Below are 20,757 nucleotides of genomic sequence, written 5' to 3' on the forward strand. Positions count from 1 at the left end.
CTCCTCCAACTTGTGCTATCTCCGTCTCTCTCAAAATAAACACACATTAAAAAAAAATTGACACACTAGCAGGAGAAATGGGCAGACGGTGGCAGTCACAAGAGCACACACTCTCTCCCTCAGAGAAAGCCTGCTACAGGGAGTGCAGTCCGCCGACAGATGCACTTACATAATTTGAAGAATTGTTTATACTTGCTGCTTCGGGAATCAGAATTGGGATCTCTGGCTTGAGGGGTTTTCCACGACTGTTAGGTAATCTGCTATCTTAACGTGGACAGGTCAGACCTTTCAACAGTTACCTGGGGCAAATAAAATGCCTGACAACTGAGTTTTCCGTACTTTTCCAGGTTATGTGGAGACAAGGCGAAGATGGGAACTATAAAGGTGGTGCTTTGGGGGGCTTTTGCCATCTCTTTTTTTTTAATATTTCTTCAGGACAAAATGAAACTGTAATTTCAAAATCCTAATTAGCTCTGCTAAAATGGAGGATTATTTTCCAGGGAGATAACAGCAATAAGTGATGGAAATCACACCTGGTTCTGGGCACTGAAGAGTATAACCTTATAACATGCACATGGTTACCCAAATCTTTGGAAATTAAAAGTAGCTCTCTTCACTCCCAAGGAATGTTCCAGCTAACTAAACTTAGCTAACTTTAGCCAATAGCTCCAAGGGATGGACAAAGTTCACACATTTTCCCGGACTGTGTCCTTTCTTCTAGGTCAGGTCATCTAGGGCTGGGGGTATCTAGGGGTCACCTAGGTCACTACGGGTGGGGCAGGAAAGACGCACAATTACAGAGCAGTGCATGGCACAACACCATGCAATAAATGTTCTCCCGGTTTTTCTACACGTAACTCCAAAGACAGAGGCCATAAGGGATTTCATGTAGATTGATCTACACCTACAGAAAATGCACTGGCCAAAAAACACCATAAAGAAAATCAAGAGATGATTAACAACTTAGGAAAAAATACTGGCAACATATAAAACGGGCTGGAATTTAATATCCTTGATGTATAATGAGTGTTTACAAATCAATAAGAAAAAAAAATCGGGGCACCTGGGTGGCTCAGTCAGCTTGAGTGTCTGACTTGGGCTCAGGTCATGATCTCACAGCTTGCGAGTTCGAGCATCGCATTGGGCTCGCTGCTGTCAGCCTGTCGGCACAGAGCCTGCTTCGGATCCTCAGTCCCCTCTCTCTCTGCCCCTCCTGTGCTCATGCTTGCTCTCTCAAAAATAAACACTAAAAAAAGGTTTTTAAAAAAATTTTTTAAAGAAAAAACCTCAACTTCACAAAAGAAAAATACTCAGTGGACAAAAAAGAGGTATTTGCATGTGTGTGTGAGTGTATGTATGTATATTTCTCTTTCACACACACATAAGAAATACAAATAACCAATAAACATATGAAAAGTTACACACACACACACACTACTCTTTACAGTATTACTGTATACATGCATACTTTTTACAGGATTTAAAGGTATTTAAAGTTATCCACAATGATGTTTTCATTTACAAGGAAAATAAAACTGCATTCTGGCCTCCTTGTTAGTCATCAAGTATCCCAAGCACCTTGGGGCCTGCTCTTGCTTCCTCCACCAGGAACCTTCCCCCTCCAGACACCTGCAGAGTCTACTCTCTCACAGGTTCAGATCTCTGCTCAAAAGTCAGCTTATCCCTGAGTCCTTCTTACCTAGAGTATATAAAATAACAACCCCCCCCCCCTCCCGCCCACTAGAACACACTCGGGCACACACACATGCACACCTATTCCCCTACCCGGCTTTATTTTTCTCTGTATTTACTGCCATCTGACACATCATGTACTTCCATTTTCCTTTGTTTCTTGTCCATCTACCTCAACTAGAATATAAGCTCTATGAGGGCACGCATTTTTTGTCTGTTTTGTTCACGATGCACCCCCTGTGCTGAAAACAATGTCTGGTATATATGCTAGGCACTCCAATATTTGCTGAAGGAGTCATCACGTATTACTTTGGTAACTTAAAAAAAATATTTCCCTTGGGGCACCTGGGTGGCCCAATCAGTTGAGCATCCGACTTTGGCTCAGGTCATGATCTCATGGTTTGTGGGTTTGAGCCCAGCGTCGGGCTCTATGCTGACAGCTTGGAACCTGGAGCCTGCTTTCGATTCTGTGTCTCCCTCTCTCTCTGTACACACACGCTTTCTCACTTTCTCTCTCTCTCTCTCAAAAATAAATAAACACTTAAAAATATATATATTCCTTTCCTTTTTCTGGACTGATACAAGGGAAAAACAACAGCATCAAAATACACCAGAAAACTCCAGGCATGACCCTAATTCACATTTTTTCCTATACTTTTCTTAAGCCCTTCAGAGGATTTGCTCTGAACAGATTTGCTGGTGCTTACAGCTACTAGGTTTTCAAGGACAGGGATGAAAGTAAAAAATTTCCCACCATTTGCCTCTTTGAAATGGCCCTAATGGGTAATTCTAACAATTTCAAATTCAATAAACATTTCTAACAATCATGTTGTAACCTACAACTGTAACAACAGAAAACTAACTGCATTAACAAACATGCTTTCTTCAATAGACATGAACTCAGAAACTTGGCATGGAGGCAGTCATTTTGTTTCCTATAATAATTTATCTTGTTTTGTTATTAAAAAGTAGTACTTAGGGGCACCTGGATGGCTCAGTCAGTTAAGCATCCCGCTCTTGGTTTTGGCTCAGATCATGATCTCATGGGTTCATGAGTTTGAGACCCACATCAAGCCCCACATCAGGCTCCATGCTGGCAGTGTAGAGCCTGCTTGGGATTCTCTCTCTCTCTCTCTCTCTCTCTCTCTCTCTCTCTCTCTCCTCTCTGTGCCCTTCCAGTGTATTCTTTGTGTCTCTCTCAAAATGAATAAACTTAAAAAAAAAAGTAGTACTTTTCCATGCTAGAAAATTTTCAAAGTACAGATAATCAAGAAAAACACTATAATTGCAATCCCGCTACCCAAAAACAACCACTGTTAATACCTTGCTAGGTCTCCTCCCAAACAGGGCCTATATGCACATATATGAACACTGCAGCAAAAATGGGATCCTACTGTACACTTGTCTCATAATCTGCTTAACGTCTTTCCACGTCAAAAAAATCATCACCAGTTTATTAATAAGTGAATAATAGGCTATTGCTGGACACTGAAGTTAATCCTCTTACTAACCTAATGCTGTAATAGTTATCTTTGAGTACATTCCCTTTTCATATTCATGTTTTTGCAATATCAGGATAAACTCCCTGAAGTGGAACAGAAGCTCAAAGACACATTCATCAAAGTGTGGCATTAGTTATAAAATTGCCTTCCAGAGGGGTTATGCCAACTCAGCCCTCTGCGATGGGGTACATGCTAGTGTTCCCCCCAAACTCCTGTGTTGAAATCCTGCCCCCGGTGTGATAATTTGGAGGTGGGGACTTTGGGAGGTAATGAGGTCAGGAGTGTGGAGCCCTCATGATAGGATTAGCGCGCGTGCTCTCTCTCTCTCTCTCTCTCCCTCTCTCCCTCCCCCTCCACCATGGAAGGAGATGAAAAGATAGACAAGAAGAGGTCTTCACCAGAACCTTACCATGCTGGTACCCTGATCTTGGACTTCCCAGCCTCCAGAACTGTGAGAAATCAATGTTTATTGGTTAAGCCACCTGGTCTTTTTTTTTTTTTTTTTTTTTAATTTTTTTAATGTTTATTTATTTTTGAGAGAGAGAGCAAGCAGGGGAGGGGCAGAAGGAGGGGGGGGGGACACCGAATCCAAAGCAGGCTCCAGGCTCTGAGCTGTTAGCACAGAGCCTGACACAGGGCTCAAACTCACAAACCATGAGATCATGACCTGAGCCAAAGTTGAAGGCTTAACCAACTAAGCCACCCAGGCACCCCTGGTATTTTTCTTTTTAAGTTTATTCATTTATTTTGAGAGAGAGAGAGCATATGTGAACAGGGGAGGGGCAGAGAGAGATGGAGAGAGAATCCGAAACAGGCTCCACACTGTCAGGGCAGAGCCTGACATGGGGCTTGATCTCACAAACCATGAGATCATCACCTGAGCTGAAACCAAGAGTCAGATGCCCAACAGACTGAGCCACCCAGGCATGTCCAATCTCTGGTATTTCTGTTATAGCAGCCCGAGTTAAGACACCTTCTACTGCCAGCTCTAAGACTGTATAATTCTCTGGCAGCCAAATACCTACACATTAGGGACACACCAGGCACATACCACTAATGCACCTTTTCTCCACCTATAATTTGTAAGATGGCACCTCCCATGCTGGCTTATTTGTCCATTGTCCTATGTGCCAACAAAGGAGGCATGATGGAATTAAATCTTGAGGTGGTCCTCACAGAATGCTGGGTCTCTGTTGTATGAGGCCCTCTGGGGAACTGCTGAGCCAGTGAGTGTGTGAGTGTGCGTGTGTGTGTGTGTGTGTGTGTGTGTGTGTGTGTGTGTGTGTGCATGTGTGCAGGGATGGATCTCACAGCAACTCCTGGGGGAAAGTACTATTTGCCATGGGTCTGGTTTGAAAATTGTGGTGATACATAGTTTTTCTTATATGATTTATAAGCACAAGTATTGTGTCTTGTTTGAGTCTTGGGCTTGTTTGTTTTTTTGTTTGTGTACATCTCCTGTCCCTAAGGATCCTGATAAAACATTTTACAAGAAGCTAACAATAGTCTGTTGCCGTGAATTATAAAACTGTTGTTATCGAAATGAAGGCTAATTAAATTAAATCACTTGTTTTTCAAATAGAGCATGCATTATGGAAGGAACATCTGCTCCCTCAAAACACTCAGAAGTTTATCTGTTCATGAGGGCCCTTTGAGCTGAGTTCTTGAAAATTCTCTGCGTTATGCTGACACCTAGTGGAGCTAAAAATAGTTTCCAAACATAAAAATACCAAGTCTAGGTGGTTCAGTCAGTTGAGCATCTTGATTTCAACTCAGGTCATGATCCCACAGTTGGTGGGTTCGAGCCCGAGTCAGGCTCTGCGCTGACAATGCGGACCCTGTTTAAGATTCCCTTTCTCCCCCTCTCTCTGCATGCGCTCTCTCTCTCAAAATAAATAAATAAACTTAAAAAACAGTACCAAGCCACCAAGATACTAGGATTCATATTGCCTATTGGCATTGCCAAAAACAGTAATATCTTACAATTATAAAGTCAATATTTGCTTTACAGTTTACAAGGACTTTTACATATATTAACTCCCTACTCCCTACTTAGGGCAGATACCTAGATTTCATTTTGGGGGGTCCAATCCTGGTGAACATGGTACTTCAAGAATCCTACTCACTACTGTCCCTCTTTCCTAATATTCTTAGACCTTTCCTCCTTCATTCTTTACTCTTCCTCTGACTCACAGAGGATCAACTCCCTTAACAAAGTTCAGCCCTAATATCACTTGAACCCAAAATCCCTGTGATTATACTGTTTCTCACAGAGCCTAACTTAGAACAAGAGTCAGCAAACTATGACCCATGGGCCATATCCCACCTGTTGCCTATTGCTGAAATACCATTTTATTGGCACACAGCCACACCCATCTGTGTATGTAGTCTATGGTGGCTTTCATGCCACAAAGGCAGAGCTGAGTTGTTGCAAGACACTGTATGGATACAAAGCAACAGTGACATGAGGTGCGGTCTACACTGAAGTGTGAGTTCAGCAGATTCCTATGCCCTGCAGGGTGGTATAGGCATGACCAGCAGCCACTATAAACTTCGAAGGTCCAAAAATTCTGTCCCAAGAAAGAAAAATACTGCATGGTATTTGGAATTATATGTGGAGTCTTAAAAAAAAAAAAAAAAGAAAAACTAAGAAAACAAACAAACAAAAAGTCAAACTCACAGAAACAGAACAGAAAGGTGGTTGCCAGGGGCTGGGGGCAGGTTAATAGAGGAGATTGGGAAAAGGGTACGAACTTTCAGTTATAAGATGAATAAAGTCTTAGAATCTAATGTATAAAATGGTGACTACAGTTGATAACACTGTGTTGTTGTGTCATTGACATTTCCTAGAAGAGTAGAATTTAAATGTTCTCACCCAAATAAATAAATAAAGTGAGGTGATGGGTGTGTTCATTAATTGGATGGAGGGAATCTTTCACAATATGTACATATATCAAATTACCACAATGTATACTTTAAACATCTTACAATTTTAGTTGACAACTATACCTCAATAAAGCTGAAAAAAAAATTCCTGTCCTCTACCATCCCTGGCCTCATGGACTCTTCTCTGGGGAATAACCATAATCACCACACCAAAACCAATCAGATTTTATTCATATTACGTCCCTGCAGTGGTTCTCCGTGTTTCCTGAGAATGCTTTGAAAGCTGGTTTTATCCTCCCCCCAAAGTAATTTCTACATAATATACATAAAGCATTCCTCTGGTGAAAAAACACAATAGGAAAAAAGATCAAAAACACATGGATTTTATGTTAACTCTCCTCTGTGAGCAAAGGTAACTGTTCGTAAAATTACAGGTCACTCAAAATGAAATACAACACATTAAAAAACATATTTGAGAAATTCCAACCACCAGTAGCTTTGATGAAGACAAGCTATCTCACTTAAAAACAAATAATTAATCATAAAAAGAAGCATCCTAATTGATTGGCTCACTGTTCATTTCTTTAGGGACAGGACTGAGTTAACTTGGAGGTTTTATCAAAGAAAATTTTTTGAAAGTATTCTTTATTTATTATGAGAGAGAACGAGTGTGGGAGTGGGGGAGTGGCAGAGGGAGAGAGAGAGAGAGAGAGAGAGAGAGAGAGAGAGCGGGAGAATTCAAAGCAGGTTCTACATCAGTAGTGCAGAGCCAGATGCAGGGCTCAAACCCACAAACTGTGAGATCATGAGCTGAGCTGAAACCAAGAGTTGGATGCTTAACCAACCAAGCCACCCAGATGCCCCAGAAAATTTTTTTTTCATTTGCAAAAGAGAGTAAGAGTGAGGGAGAGGGGCAGCGTGGAGCCTGATGTGTGGTTCATCCCATGACACTGGGATCATGAGCTGAGCCAAAATCAAGAGTCAGATGCTCAACCGAGGCACCCAGGCTCCCCTATCAAAGAAATGTTTTATAGTTCTCCAGCAAAGATCCCCAATGGAAAATTAAAGAGTGGAGCTTTCTCCTTCATCTGTTAGAAATCTCTGGTCACAAAGGCATTGTGGTATAGTGTTATTAACTTAGAACTTCTCATCCTTGAAAACTTGAGAGTTAAAAATTTGCTGTCTTAGGTAGAGTGAACAAAAAGTAGTAAGTACATTAAAATTTACTTTCGAAATGTTTTTATTTAAACATGTAGTCTGGTCATAAAGGGACCGGAGGATGGCATGTAATGTCTCCAATGAAATCACACCTGATTCCGTAAGCAATGGTTCAAGAATCCAGTAAAGAGTGCCATGGTCTCACTGTCAAATGTCTTGTCACGGTGTTCTAGATCACATTCTGGAAACACAGCCTACAGCCAGGGCTCCCACATCTGCTAGAAAAATCACTTGAACATTCTGCAGCAGGTTGGCAATGGCAGTAGAGCTGCCGATATAAGGACAAGCTTGCGACTGAAAGCCAGTGTGATCTTTCCCAGGACAGAAGGCCTCTAAAGCATCATCCAACACTTGGTGATTGCTGGTTGCTGAGTAAAAATCTTGGAGATGGATTCTATCGGGTCACTTAGTGGAGTCATGACATGGCCAGAGACTAACCAACACAGCAGAATGGCCTCTCTACAAAGTAGGAAATGTGGTGCCAGGTTCTGGAACTTGTTTTAAGAGGTAATCTTGGATTCTGCTGCACCCCAGGCTATAAGGGGTCTAAATGAGCTCTCATGGTATATGTTATTAAATACCGATTTGGAAACCACCCTCCAGCCCCACTGGTACAATCTTCACTCTACGATGATCCAGAGGACTCCACCCTGTCCACCTGCTGCTGTTTCCATTTTTAGTAGAGTCCAACCTCTGCCACCTCCACACAAGTGCACAGTCACACAGCAAAGCCAAGCTTTGGTTCTCTAGTAACATAATCGGAAAGCCAAGCCTAGTAGGAAACAGCAACCATGGCAAACACACACCCAGCCCAGGCATACATGAAGGAACATGGGTGCTGGGTCCTTGCTGCTAGACATCTGGTAACTCCCCTTTGCTGAGGATCTGTGGAAAATGGAAATGCTGTGCTGTTGCAGCAGTTATTAATTATAAGATTCACTAAGACACTAGGATCTTTGATAAGGCGTTAACCGAGCTAACATCGTGTGTAAGGATGTGAAGCCACCTGAGGAAGTACAGGCAATAGAAGTGAAAAGGTCTCTGAGAATTTAGCAGGGGGACGGAAAGGGGACATGCCCACAGATCTGCAATGGGTAGAACCTAGCATCACACAAGCTCAAAGGACAACAGTGTCTAGTGGGTCTCAAATTTCTACTGTTGGAGGATCATTCCTTTCAGGGAATGAACCTTGAGTGTCTTTGACTTTACTCAGCTCTACCAGTCATTCCTCCTTCCCTTCCCCCAAAAGGCAGAAGTATGAAGAATTCCATCAAGAGATGAATGGATAAACAAACTGTGGTATACATACAATGGAATATTATTCAGCTTCTTAAAGAAGAAGATTCTGACACATGCAACAATTCTGAGGACATTATGTTAAGTCACAAAAGGACAAATACTGTATGATTCCACTGAAATGAGGTATCCAGAATAGGTAAATTCACAGAGATGGAAAATAGAACAGTGGTTATCAGGGACTGGATGGAGGGAAGGCAGAATGGGGAGTTACTGTTTGTTCTGTTTGGGATGATGGAAAAGTTCTGGTAATGGTTGCACAACATTGTGAATGCACTTAATGCCACTGAACTGTACACTTAAAAATGGTCTAAAAATGGTAAAATTTATATTATGTATATTTTCTCACAGGAAAAATGTTTTTAAGTGGGAACCAATGGCTTAGCTCTTAAGGAAACAGGGCCAAAGTAATGTTTAAACGACTATTATGAAGTAAATAATTCACATCAGAAATTACAAGATAATTGTAGTCAGGGGCATTGTAAACAGAGTAGAGGACCCATGTTGATGAGCACTGGTGGACCCCAGTCCACAATCTGACCATTAGTACCTGCATTCTAGACCAATCTCTTGCCTCTGTGGAGGAATAAATGAAACCATATGGAATCAACATGCTTCATTATTTAACTGAATATTAGAACTATCACAGGCCTTGTGAATTCAGGGCACATATTTATTTTTATTTTTCAAATTAATTTATTTTTTTAATTTAAATCCAAGTTAGTTAACATGTAGTGTAATAACGATTTCAGGAATAGAATTTAGTGATTCATCACTTACATATAACACCCAGTGCTCATCCCAACAAGTGCCCTCCTTAATGCCCCTTGCCCATTTAGCCCATCCCCCCATCCAACACCCTGCTAGCAACCCTCAGTTTGTTCTCTGTATTTAGTTAAGAGTCCCTTATGGTTTGTCTCCCTCTCTGTTTTTATCTTATTTTCACTTCCCTTCCCTTATGTTCATCTGTTTTGTATCTTAAATTCCACATATGAGTGAAATCATATGGTATTTGTCTTTCTCTGAGTTATTTCGCTTAGCATAATACACTCTTGTTCCATCCACATTGTTGTAAATGGCAAGATTTCATTCTTTTTGATCGCTAATATTCCATTGTGTGTATATGTATGTGTGTGTGTGTGTGTGTGTGTGTGTATATACGGATATAGATATATAAAGCACATCTTCTTTATTCATCTGTCAATGGACATGTGGGCTCTTTCCATACTTTGGCCATTGTCGATAGTGCTGCTATAAACATTGGGGTGCAAGGCACTTATTCATTTAAATGAAGACCCAGTTCTCCCTGAACCATCCACCATAACAATGGAGTATAAAGTAAGACCTCTGCTTAATATCACATATAAAAGTTTCTTCAAAAGTATCTTCATTTTGTGAAGGTAAGGATATTATACAGGTGAGTGACCTGGCCTGATCATTCAGTAGAGCTGTCTGCCTTGTCCATATAAACTTTGACTTCATTTCTCTTCATTTTGTGTATCATTTCAGGTGAGGCATGATGTTCTGGAAGAATTATAAGAATTTACCTAGGTGAGGCAGGAGTGGCTAGCCAATTCAGGTTGTAATTTTGTCTGAAAAATGTCATGGTTTTTGAGATTTCTTTTAAATGTATTTGACAAGTTGCCTTAAGAGATTCATAAAAACTAATATATAATACAATGTGTGATCTGAACTGAACCCTGGATCAGAATTTGGCAGGGCGGTGCGGGGGGCGGGGGGCAGGGTGGGAGTTACATTATAAGGATATTATTGAGAAAATTGGAAAAATATGACTTTGGTCTGTAGATGAGATAACAGTATTGCATCAATATTAATTTCCTCATTTTGATTACTATACTATAGTGAAGTAAGAAAATGTCCTTCCTCTTAGAAAATACACACTTATGAATTTAGAAGGGGAATTTTACTCTCAAATCTGCAACTTACTCTCATATAGTTCAGAAAAAATTATATATATATATATATATACACATATATATATGTATACATATACATAAATCGCAAGAGAAAATTATAGGAGAAGCAAGATAAAAGAATGAGGAATATGAGTAAAGGGTATGGAAATTCTTTGTGTTATTTCAAACTCTTCTGTAAAGTAGTAAGTAATTTCAAAATCAAAAATTTCCAAAAATTTTAAGTTCATTTAAAAACTCATTCATTGGGGAGTGCCTGGGTGGCTCAGTCAGTTGGGCATCTGACTTTGGCTCAGGTTGTGATCTCATGGTCTGTGAGTTCAAGTCCACGTTGGGCTCAGTGCTGACAGTTCAGAGCCTGGAGTCTGTTTTAGATTCTGCGTCTCCCTCTCTCTCTCTGCCCCTTACCTGCTCATACTCTGTCACTCTCTCTCAAAAATAAATTTAAAAAACATAAAAAAAATTATAGGGGCTCTCTTCTCCTCTCCTGCTAGTATTCTACCAAAAATAAATTAAAAATTTATAATAAAAAATTATAATGAAAATAATTTAAAAATTATTTTTAATAAATAATTTAATATAATATGTTATGTTTAATATAATATAATAAAATATATTAATTTATAATTAATATAATATAATTAAAAATTTTAACTTATAAAAAAAACACACAAAAAAAACTCATTCATCCGAGCTCCTGGGTGGCTTAGTTGGTTAAACGTCCGACTTTGGCTCAGGTCATGATCTCATGGTTTGTGAGTTCAAGCCCCACATCAGGCTCTGTGCTGACAGCTCAAAGCCTAGAGCCTGCTTCGGATTCTGTGCCTCCCTCTCTCTCTGCCCCTCTCCTACTTACGCTCTGTATCTCTGTCTTTCAAAAATGTATAAATGTTTAAAAAAACATTTTTTTAATTAAAAATAAATAAAAACTCATTCGTTGTGCTCCTATGATCTAAAACAAAGCCCAATTAATACAGTATTATAAGTTATGTATCTCAATTAATTTTAATATTATATTAGTAACATCACTAAGCAGGAAAACACACTCCTTCAGTTCTATGTGATTATAAAAGCATTAAAATCCCAAGGTTCAAAGGGAACTAAGAGATCAAGCAACTCAAATAAACATCTGCGTTTCCCAGTGTAACACCAGAAAAGATTAAATAATGTGAAGAGAATGCAGGGCATGAATCATGAATCCAGCAAGAAGATGTTGTTCTACCTTGAACTGCTGTTGATCTCAGCCCAGCCCAGTTTCCATGACACATGAAGCAAAAGTCCACCAATTAACGTCTGCCACCTGAAAAAGACAAAGGCCAATGTGAATTTAAGAGAGTGCCATAGTCTCATATGCCATCCAGACCTGGCAGAGCTCCTGGCTGACACAAATATATACATCCAAGCCTTCCTACAATTCTTTTCTCCCATTCTCTCCTAACTAGCATCCCAGGCCCCTCCTTCTCAACCTGTATTATTCTCGAATCCAGCTGTACCATTCAGTGCTGACACTGATATTCTTCTCTTCTTATTCTAGACTTTTCCTGAACAACCTCCCCCACAGTCCCCACTTCTCCCATCATCCTTGAACTGATATTTCCAAATCCCTATGCCCACCTGGATACCACCACCCTGACACCCCACAAGCTCCCAATGATAACTTGCCTAAAACGTTACCTTGAATTTCCCTTCCTCATTCTGATTTTCGTCCTCTGCCCCTAATCAGCCAAATCAGAGCCTAGATGTCATCCTAGCTCTTCTCTCTTCAGTCACCTCTCTCATCTGCTCGCAAAATCCTATTGAACGCATCCCCATAACAGTTCTAGAGTACCAAGTCTTCTCTTCCCCACCTCTTCTGCCTCTGCCTAATGCAGGCTCCCATCATGGCACTCCTCAACTCCAGTATCAGTCCCCAAACTGGTGTCCCTATCGCCAGGATGGCCTCACAACTTTCATTCTCTACCTGCAGCCAAAGCGCTTGTTCTAGAAGGCAAACTTCATTTTGCCACTTGCTTGTTTTAAAAATGTTTGATTTGGGGTGCCTGGATGGCTCAGCCATTTAAGAGCCTGACTTTGGCTCAGGTCATGATCTCACAGTTTGTGAGTTCGATCCCTGCATGGGGCTCTCTGCTGTCAGCACAGAGCCCACTTCAGATCCTCTGTCCCCTTCTCTCTGCCCCTCCCCCACTTTCTCTCTCAAAAATAAACATTTAAAATAAAAAGGCATCATTTCTTTAAAAACAAAACAAAACAAGGGTGTCTGGGTGGCTCAGTCATTAAGCATCTGACTTCAGCTCAGGTCACGATCTCATGGTTCACGAGTTTGAGTCCCACGTCAGGTGAGCTGGAGCCCTGCTTTGGGTGAACACAAGCCCTGCTTTGGGTGAGCACCAGCCCATTGGGGTAAAAACATGAATCGCGCTTTGGATGAGCACCGCCTTTCTCTCTCTCTCTCAATCTCTCTCTCTCTCTCTCTCTCTCTCTCTCTCTCTCTCTCTCCCCCTCTGCCCCTTCTGGGATTCTCTCTCTCTGCTGCTACTCGCTCACTTGTGCCCCCCCTTTCTCTCAAAAAACACACAAAAAAACCCAAAACACAAAATACAAAACAAAACCAGTTGATTGATTCTTCCCAGGTGGCCAGATGCAGTTCCCAGTCTCTTTTCTGCCATAAGACACTTGGGATCAAGTGAGACATTCTTCCTCTGCATGCAAAGTACAAGGGGAGCACAGGTTATAAAATAAGCACCCCTGGGGCACCTGGGTGGCTCAGTTGGTTAAACATCCAACTCTCACAGTTTGTGGGTTCAAGCCCTGCATCAGGCTCTGTGCTGACTGTGTGGAGGCTGCTTGGGATTCTCTCCCCCCCCTCTCTCTCTGCCCCTCCCCAACTTTTGCTCTCTCTCTCTCTCTCTGAAAACAAATAAACTTTTAAAAAAATTTAAATTAGCTAACTAATTAGTTAATTAATTAAACACCCCTGCCCTTCCCACTGTACAAGGCACAGCAAACTTCAAAATGAGTGAGAGGGTACTACAGGCAATAACTTCACCCTGTTTCACTCTAATTGCTTTACTTTAGGTGAATAATTCATAGATTTCAAAACCTCATTTTTAGTTATGACTTGAGACACCTCACCATGGAAGTGATTACAACACACCCATGTGTTGCGACACAACAGTTGAGAACTGCTGGCCTACGGGGATAAAGTCACTTGCGAGTGACACACAAGCCTTCCTGGACAGGCACCCACCCCTCTCCAGGATCAGCTCCGGTGCATCTGCCATGGGCAGCTACATTCCAGCCATACTGAACAGCTGACAGCCTCGGGAATGTGTCAGGTCACTTTCTACTTCTAGGAGTCTCCATGTGCTGCCCTCTTGACACATCATGTTCTCCTACCTCTTTGTGTGTTGGTGAACACCTGCTCATCCTATTAGATTCAGTTTTTATGCCTCCTTTGTGAAACCTTCACTAACCCAGCCAAGCAGAACAGACACATATGGGTCATGCCCTCCAAGTGTGACCTAGAGCAGTGGCATTCAACCCGTATGATTCTTCCCCCTAGGGGACATTTGGCAATATCTAGAGACATTTTTGGTTGTCACAACAGGGGGTGGGGGAGGGGAGGGTTGCTAACTGGCATCTGGTGAGTTGTAGCCAGGGACTCTGCCAAACATCCTACAGTGTGCAGGACCAGCCCCCATAACAAAGGATTACCAAGCTCAAAATGTCAATAGTCATTTGAGAGACAGTGGCCCGGGGCAGGGCAGGGCAGGGGGAGGGCACCACGGTGGCTCAGTCAGTTAAGCGTCCAACTTTGGCTCAGGTCATGATCTCACGGTCCGTGAGTTCGAGCCCCGTGTCAGGCTCTGTGCTGACAGCTCAGAGCCTGGAGCCTGCTTCAGATTCTGTGTGTGTCTCTCTCTCCGACCCTCCCCTGTTCATGCTCTGTCTCTGTCCCAAATATAAATAAACATTAAAAAAAATTTAAAAACCCAGAAGTTCATATTCTTTAACCCAAATTTCTTATATAGGAATCTATTCCAGAGAAATAGCTAGAAATTTGACAAACTTGGATACAAAAATATGTCTGACAACACTATTTTTATACCCCCAAAATGGGACACAATTTAATGCCCACTAATAGAAGGGCTAAATAAATTACAGTATGTCTATTTGATAAAAAAGAAAAAAATCTATGTAGTCATTAAAAATATTTTAAGCAACATTTAATGATGCTGGTTGGACATGCCCCACATATGTGTACAAAGAGCATAAAAGATACTCACCCTTGGAATAATGTAGGGTAGGTAAATTTCAAGACAGATAGGACATACTGAAAAACAAAGAGCAGATTAATGGACATTTTCAAATTATGGAGAATTGCTAGACTGTATAATCAAAGAAATCCCTATTGAAGAAATATAAGTATACTCTAGTTTCAAAAAGGCATTTACCCTTCCCCCCAAAATCATACATGGGAAAAAAAAAAAAAAAGACCTTCCAAGTCATACTAAAAAGAGCGAGTCTTTTTTCCCCAGGGTCGCCAGAAGCCTAACCACCTCTTGGTGGGGAAATAGAACTGGTATCGTCAGCAAATTGGGCCGCACAGCAGCTGGGTCTGGTGCTGTGGATGTCCAACAACTCAGTATCTTCCCAGGCCTCAGGGGAAGTCACGTTGGAACTGCAGTAATTCAAGAAAACTAGACAAACCCCTGGACGCACTCTCTTTTCTCAGGGTACCCCCTTTATCTACTGTCCAATTTACCTCAAAATCCAACCCCCTTCTTTGATTCTCTTCAAGCAAGAACTGCATCCTAGTGTTTATTTCCTTTGTTTTCCTTCCATTTGGGGGCATTTGGCTTTTGCATTCTAAAGGTACTTTTTTTGTTTTTTGTTTTTAAACTAATACTGCTTAGGCATCATACCTTTCCCTGTGCTTTAGCATTTTAAGGATTTTTTTTTTTTTTAAACCAACTTGGCTAAGGTCAACAACTTGTTTTTCTATTATGTCTTTTATAACACTTTATGAAACGGGACTGTGTTTTGTCTTTCTGGATATCTTTTCCTATTTTTCCTACCATTGAGCACTAAGACTTTTTGTAAAGTTTAAAAACCATTAAAGGCTCTAGGCAAGGACTCTACTGATTCTTCACATGATGTAAAAATAGAGTGGCCTGGTGTTAGGCAAATTTACATACCTATTTTTTCCCATGGATTAACCTATACATAGGCCTCCTAGTGTGAGCTCCTAAATGTCACGATTACAGCTAACTGCCTGTGCTCTGTATTTACTTGAAATGGACCCTCAGGGCCCCTGGGTGGGTCAGTCGGTTGGGTGTCTGGGACTTTGGCTCCAGTCACGATCTCACAGCTTGTGAGTTCAAGCCCCTTGTTGGGTGCCCCACGTCGGGCTCTGTGCTGATGGTTCAGAGCCTGGTGATGCTTTGGATTCTGTGTCTCCCTCTCTCTGTGCCCCTCCCCCGCTCACACTCTGTCTCTCTCTCTCTCTCTCTCTCTCTCTCTCTCTCAAAAATAAATAATAAGACATTAAAAAAAAAAAAACTTAAAAAAAAATGGACCTTCTTCTTCTCTGAAGTCTGTTTATTCACATAGGTCAATAGGCTCCTTCCCACTTTTCCCTGATATTTTCATTCTAAAACAGGGAAAGGATGAACAAGTGAGCATCTGGGCCATGTGCTCTATCATCCTAAACAACCCTCTTGAAGACAGCAAATACTTATTTAGTTTAGTGTATGCTGGGCTTTGTCCTACATCCTGGGGGGAGACAAAATGCTGAAGCTCTTACCTGACCTTGCTAAAGAAGAGTGACAACAGTGAAAAGCGAAATCTCTGACAAATGCAATCTAAGTCCTAATATTCATTCTTTAGCAGTTCCTCAGGCCACTGAAAAGTGTTGCTCAGAGCAAAAGGCTATTCAGTGGAACAGCAGTGAGCACTTCTCATGGAAAAAGAAGGAGCAATTTGGGAGTCTTTGAAAGGAAAACAGATGTGGACGTTGTCCCCAGGCTGAAAGCTTAATAGCTCTGAGGGGAAGAAGGGCTGGTGGCTGCCTGGGCCCTAAGCCTGGTTACTGCCAGGACCTCCCACAGGCTGGAGGAACACCTCAGACATGAGGTCAGGAGAGCCAAAACACTTGCTGTTCAAACTAAAATCAACCTTTCTTTTAACACTAGAAGGGCTGGGCCTAAAATAGACAAGAGTTTTTTCAATGAATTTTCTTTTCTGCAAATACAGAGGGAAATAGTTAGAGGAGAAAACTACCCTGAGAAATAGGAAAATTAAAAAACTAGCATGGGGCGCCTGGGTGGTTCAGTTGGTTAAGCATCTGACTTTGTCTCAGGTCATGATCTCATGGTTTGTGGGTTCAAGCCCTGCATCGGGCTCTCTGCTGTCAGCGCAGAGCCTGCTTTGGATCTTCTGCCTCCCTCTCTCTCTGCCCCTCCCCTGGTTGCTTTCTCCCTCTCTCTCTCCCTCTCTCCGCCCCCCTCTCTCTCTCTCAAAAGTAAATAAACATTAAAAAAATAGCAAAGAGTCTTCTAAAAACTGGAAGAGTGGATCCTATCTCTAAACACAAAATAATGTTCACTAATTCAAAAGAAAAATCATTTCGCAGAGATTATATGCTGGGGGGCTCGCTGCACAGTTCCCTTCTCACTTGGCCCCTATTTGGTCCAAGCCAACCTGTTATGGCTGCCAGAAAGAAGCACGACTGTCCTATTTGAAACAATGGCATCATCTAAGAGTTACAAAGTCCCTACCATAGTCCCATTATGAAGGACTACCTCTCCCACCCCTGCCTGGGCCTCACATCTGCCTGCTGCTACTCTTGACTCCATTTCTTTCCCCTTTGTACAGTCTCCTCCCCTCCCGTTCCCTCTGCCTTCTGCTGTTACTCTTCTGCTTTTGATCTTCTCCAACACTCCCAAGAGCCCTAAACCAAAGCACTCCAAACCATCACGGAAAATGGAAAAGGATTTGTTGTTTAAGTTCTGAGGGTCCTTGGAAATCTACAATTTTTATTACTCGGATTAGATATTCCTAGAGACAGGACAGTTTGGCTTCTTTTTTTCTAGCACCTTGAAGCATGATGCACATGGAAGGTAATCCATCTTTATAGCATTGACTATAAAATGGTGAGGGACCCTAATAAATATAACAATAATGCCACAGATGCCAATGTGCATCCAGAGGGGGTATAAATTTCTGTGAACTAAGTGTTATCTGCCTGCTGGATTGTTTTGCTTAGATACTCTGTTTTTTAACCAATGCCCGCCTGGCTCATGGGTTTTCATGAAAGACTTGTCACTCTTCTCCGGCTGATGATTATATAGAAATAAAAGGAAGGTCATTTTGTTTTTAAGTGAAATATTATCAATATGTTCATCAGGTTAACTAAACAAATTCGAATAGTTGAATGAAAAGGCCAGGATTTCACAAATTCACATATTCTAGAAAAGGTGCTAAAATAAATCTTTTAGTTTAGCTTCCTGTGAGGAAGAAACAAATCTGTTAAAAGCTAATTACTGGGTCACCCCATATGCAAAAGATTGTCTTTCCTTCCTTCTAGAGTAATTACCACTTACCTTATTTACCATGATATTGGGCACTTGGCCAGTCAACTCAGTAACTCAATTAATCATTTTGATTAATCCTCAGAACGACTTTTTGAAAAGGACTTGTTAATCCTATCTTAAAGTTAAAAAACTTAGCTTTAGAGAAATTTAAGTCCCAAAGACCAAGCTAAGTGGAGCCAGGATAAAAACCCATCACTGTCTCCCAGGAAGGCAGTATTAATGGATCTTCAAAGGCACATCACCGAAACTAAAAATCAACTGGATGGGAGGAAGGATTCTGACAGGGTTCTGGTGCATCATCTGAGTATTCTGAAGACAGTCCTCACGTTAAGAGAGAAGGTATAAGGAAATGCTATTGGTTAACAGTCCTTTTCCAGAGAGCAAGAGGGGTTTGGGTTTTGAGGGGGATGGGCAGGGGAGACCCTACAATGGGGGAAGGTGGTCCTGGGCCTGGTATCCCCCACTTTGTCTTGGTGTCCAGCCAACCTCTATGACAAGAGGGGATGCCCCACCCTAGCCCTCAAAAGTCTAACATTTCCCTGTATGGTCCTAATCCAAGGCCAGCTTCTCCCTCCTAACAAAATAAAAACATGGCACCACTGCTTTTCTGCATTTTCATAAAAAAGAGTTTCATGACATTACTTTAAAGAAAATTAACTTTATAAATATTTTATTTTCAAAAATAATTCCACAAAAAACTCTTGAACATAGTGGAAATGTATGGGATGGAGACATATTTTTAAAAGGACTGCCAGGGCGTCTGGGTGGCTCGGTCGGTTAAGCGTCCGACATCGGCTCAGGTCATGTTCTCACGGTGCGTGGGTTCAAGCCCCGCGTCGGGCTCTGTGCTGACAGCTCAGAGCCTGGAGCCTGTTTCAGATTCCGTGTCTCCCTCTCTCTCTGCTCCTCCCCTGTTCATGTTCTGTCTCTGTCTCAAAAATAAATAAATGTTAAAAAAAAAGACTGCCAAGGGCACCTGGGTGGCTCAGTCAGTTAAGCCTCTGACTTTGGCTCAGGTCATGATCTCAGGGTTCATAGTTCCAGCTCCACATTGGGCTCTGTCTGTGCTGATGGCTCAGAGCCTAGAGCCTGCTTCAGATTCTGTCTCCCTCCCTCTCTGTCCCTCCTCTGCTCTTGCTGTCTCTCTCTCTCTCTCAATAATAAATAAACATTAAAAAAAGATTGGCTATCAGTGGTGTGAGGGAAAGATGGATATGGAAATGGATTGATCTCTTCTGTTTAAAAGCTTGGCTGGGGGGAGGGGGGTGGCTATCTGGCTCAGTTGGAAAAACTTTGACTTGAGCTCAGGGTAATGAGTTGAGTCCCATGTTGGGTGTAGAGATTATTAAATAAATAAAACTTTAAAAATAAAAAAAAAATTAAAATTAAAAATAAAAACTTCTGGAACCATGTGGGTTTCTAGGGCAGGGGCGTGTTTCAGAAAAAAAGGCAGGATATGTCAGATTTCTTCTACTCTTCCTGCCGCGAAAGAACAAGAGCCAATTGCTTTTTTTCCCTGAAAAGTAGTATGCACAACCCAAAATTAAGTTTCTGGGAATTCACCAGTCAAAAAATTTGGTGACCCCTACTTACGCTCTCTTTCTTTCTCAAAAATAAATAAACATTAAAATAAATAAATAAATTTAATTTTAGAAAATTCGTTGTCCCAGGAAATGTAAAGGATGCTTTACAGGACCGGAAACAGGGCCAGTGCAGTCCAGCAAATCCTATTTCTAAATGAGCATTCCACAGAGTCGGCTTCCTCTCCACTACCATCAGGAAAAATCAGGTAAAAAGCTGGAGGCTGCATCTGTTCCACGTACGATGTGGGGGCTCCGATCTCCCACGTGCAATCATCGCCACCCCGCGCCCGCCCCCCTCACCTTGTTCGTGAGGTAAGACGCCAGGTAGCAGGTACAAAAGGTAAGGCCCACCAGGCACCTCCTCACGCACATCGGGCAACCCGCGCCCCTATCCGGGAACCCCGCTGGAGCTCCGCGGCAGCCTCCGGAGCAAGGCCACAGCCGCAGCTGCCAGGACAGCCACGTGGCTCCAAGCTCGGCCAATCCGCGCGGGGACCGCCTCTGGCGCCTGCCTCTTAAAGGGACCCGGCCGCCGCGGGCCCGGCTGCCGCCTTGTGGGCGAGGTCGCTCTCTGCTGTCTTGGGAGGTAGGGAGAGAAAGATCGCCGGGCCGGGGCTGAGATCGACCCCACCGCCTGTGGGGAAAGGGACACTAGTCCCTGTAAAAAAAAGTCGAAAATGGCAGACGAGGGGAAAAAAGCAGTTTACAAAACAGTTCACAACATTGCATTACCGTTTAAAGAAAAATGTTCATAGCTGTCATCTAAACGATGGGACGAACATTGTTTATATGCTTTAATGAATTTACCCTGTTTTCTACACCGGGTCTGTATTACTTTTGCAAACGACACCAAAAAGTTAATGATAAGTGTTATTTTAAAAGAAGGAAGCCTGAGGAGCTGGAATGAATGTAGTTGTTTTTTGTTGTTTTTTTTTTTTTCTTTCTCTTTTTTTAAGAGAAGTCATTCCATTGTGTTGAAATTTACATAAAATAAATCCTCCTGAAAGTGGAGTTTCAAGCACAGCCCCTATTCCTAGTATATAGGTTAGAA

The 20,757-nt window shown here is 41.9% G+C and overlaps 1 protein-coding gene across 4 annotated transcripts in view; it reads right to left on the reverse strand.

Moving 5' to 3' along the window:
• TMEM241 (transmembrane protein 241) overlaps nucleotides 1-20,160 on the reverse strand; it is a 134,013-nt gene extending 113,853 nt beyond the window's left edge. For all 4 annotated transcript variants that reach the window (XR_008422240.1, XR_008422241.1, XM_019465553.2 and 1 more), the window contains exons 1-3: nucleotides 20,007-20,160; nucleotides 14,815-14,861; nucleotides 11,751-11,828 (exon numbers count right to left, since the gene is read on the reverse strand). Coding sequence is in view for 2 of the 4 variants with exons in the window: in XM_019465553.2 (XP_019321098.1) it covers nucleotides 11,751-11,828; nucleotides 14,815-14,861; nucleotides 20,007-20,078 (197 nt within the window). In the remaining 2 variants the exon portion in view is untranslated. The remainder of the gene's footprint in view (nucleotides 1-11,750; nucleotides 11,829-14,814; nucleotides 14,862-20,006) is intronic.
• Between the last annotated feature and the right edge of the window lie 597 nt (nucleotides 20,161-20,757).

This window comes from Panthera pardus, unplaced genomic scaffold (assembly GCF_024362965.1).
Source record: "Panthera pardus isolate Hobbes unplaced genomic scaffold, ASM2436296v1 HiC_scaffold_15, whole genome shotgun sequence".
Classification (NCBI taxonomy): domain Eukaryota; kingdom Metazoa; phylum Chordata; class Mammalia; order Carnivora; family Felidae; genus Panthera; species Panthera pardus.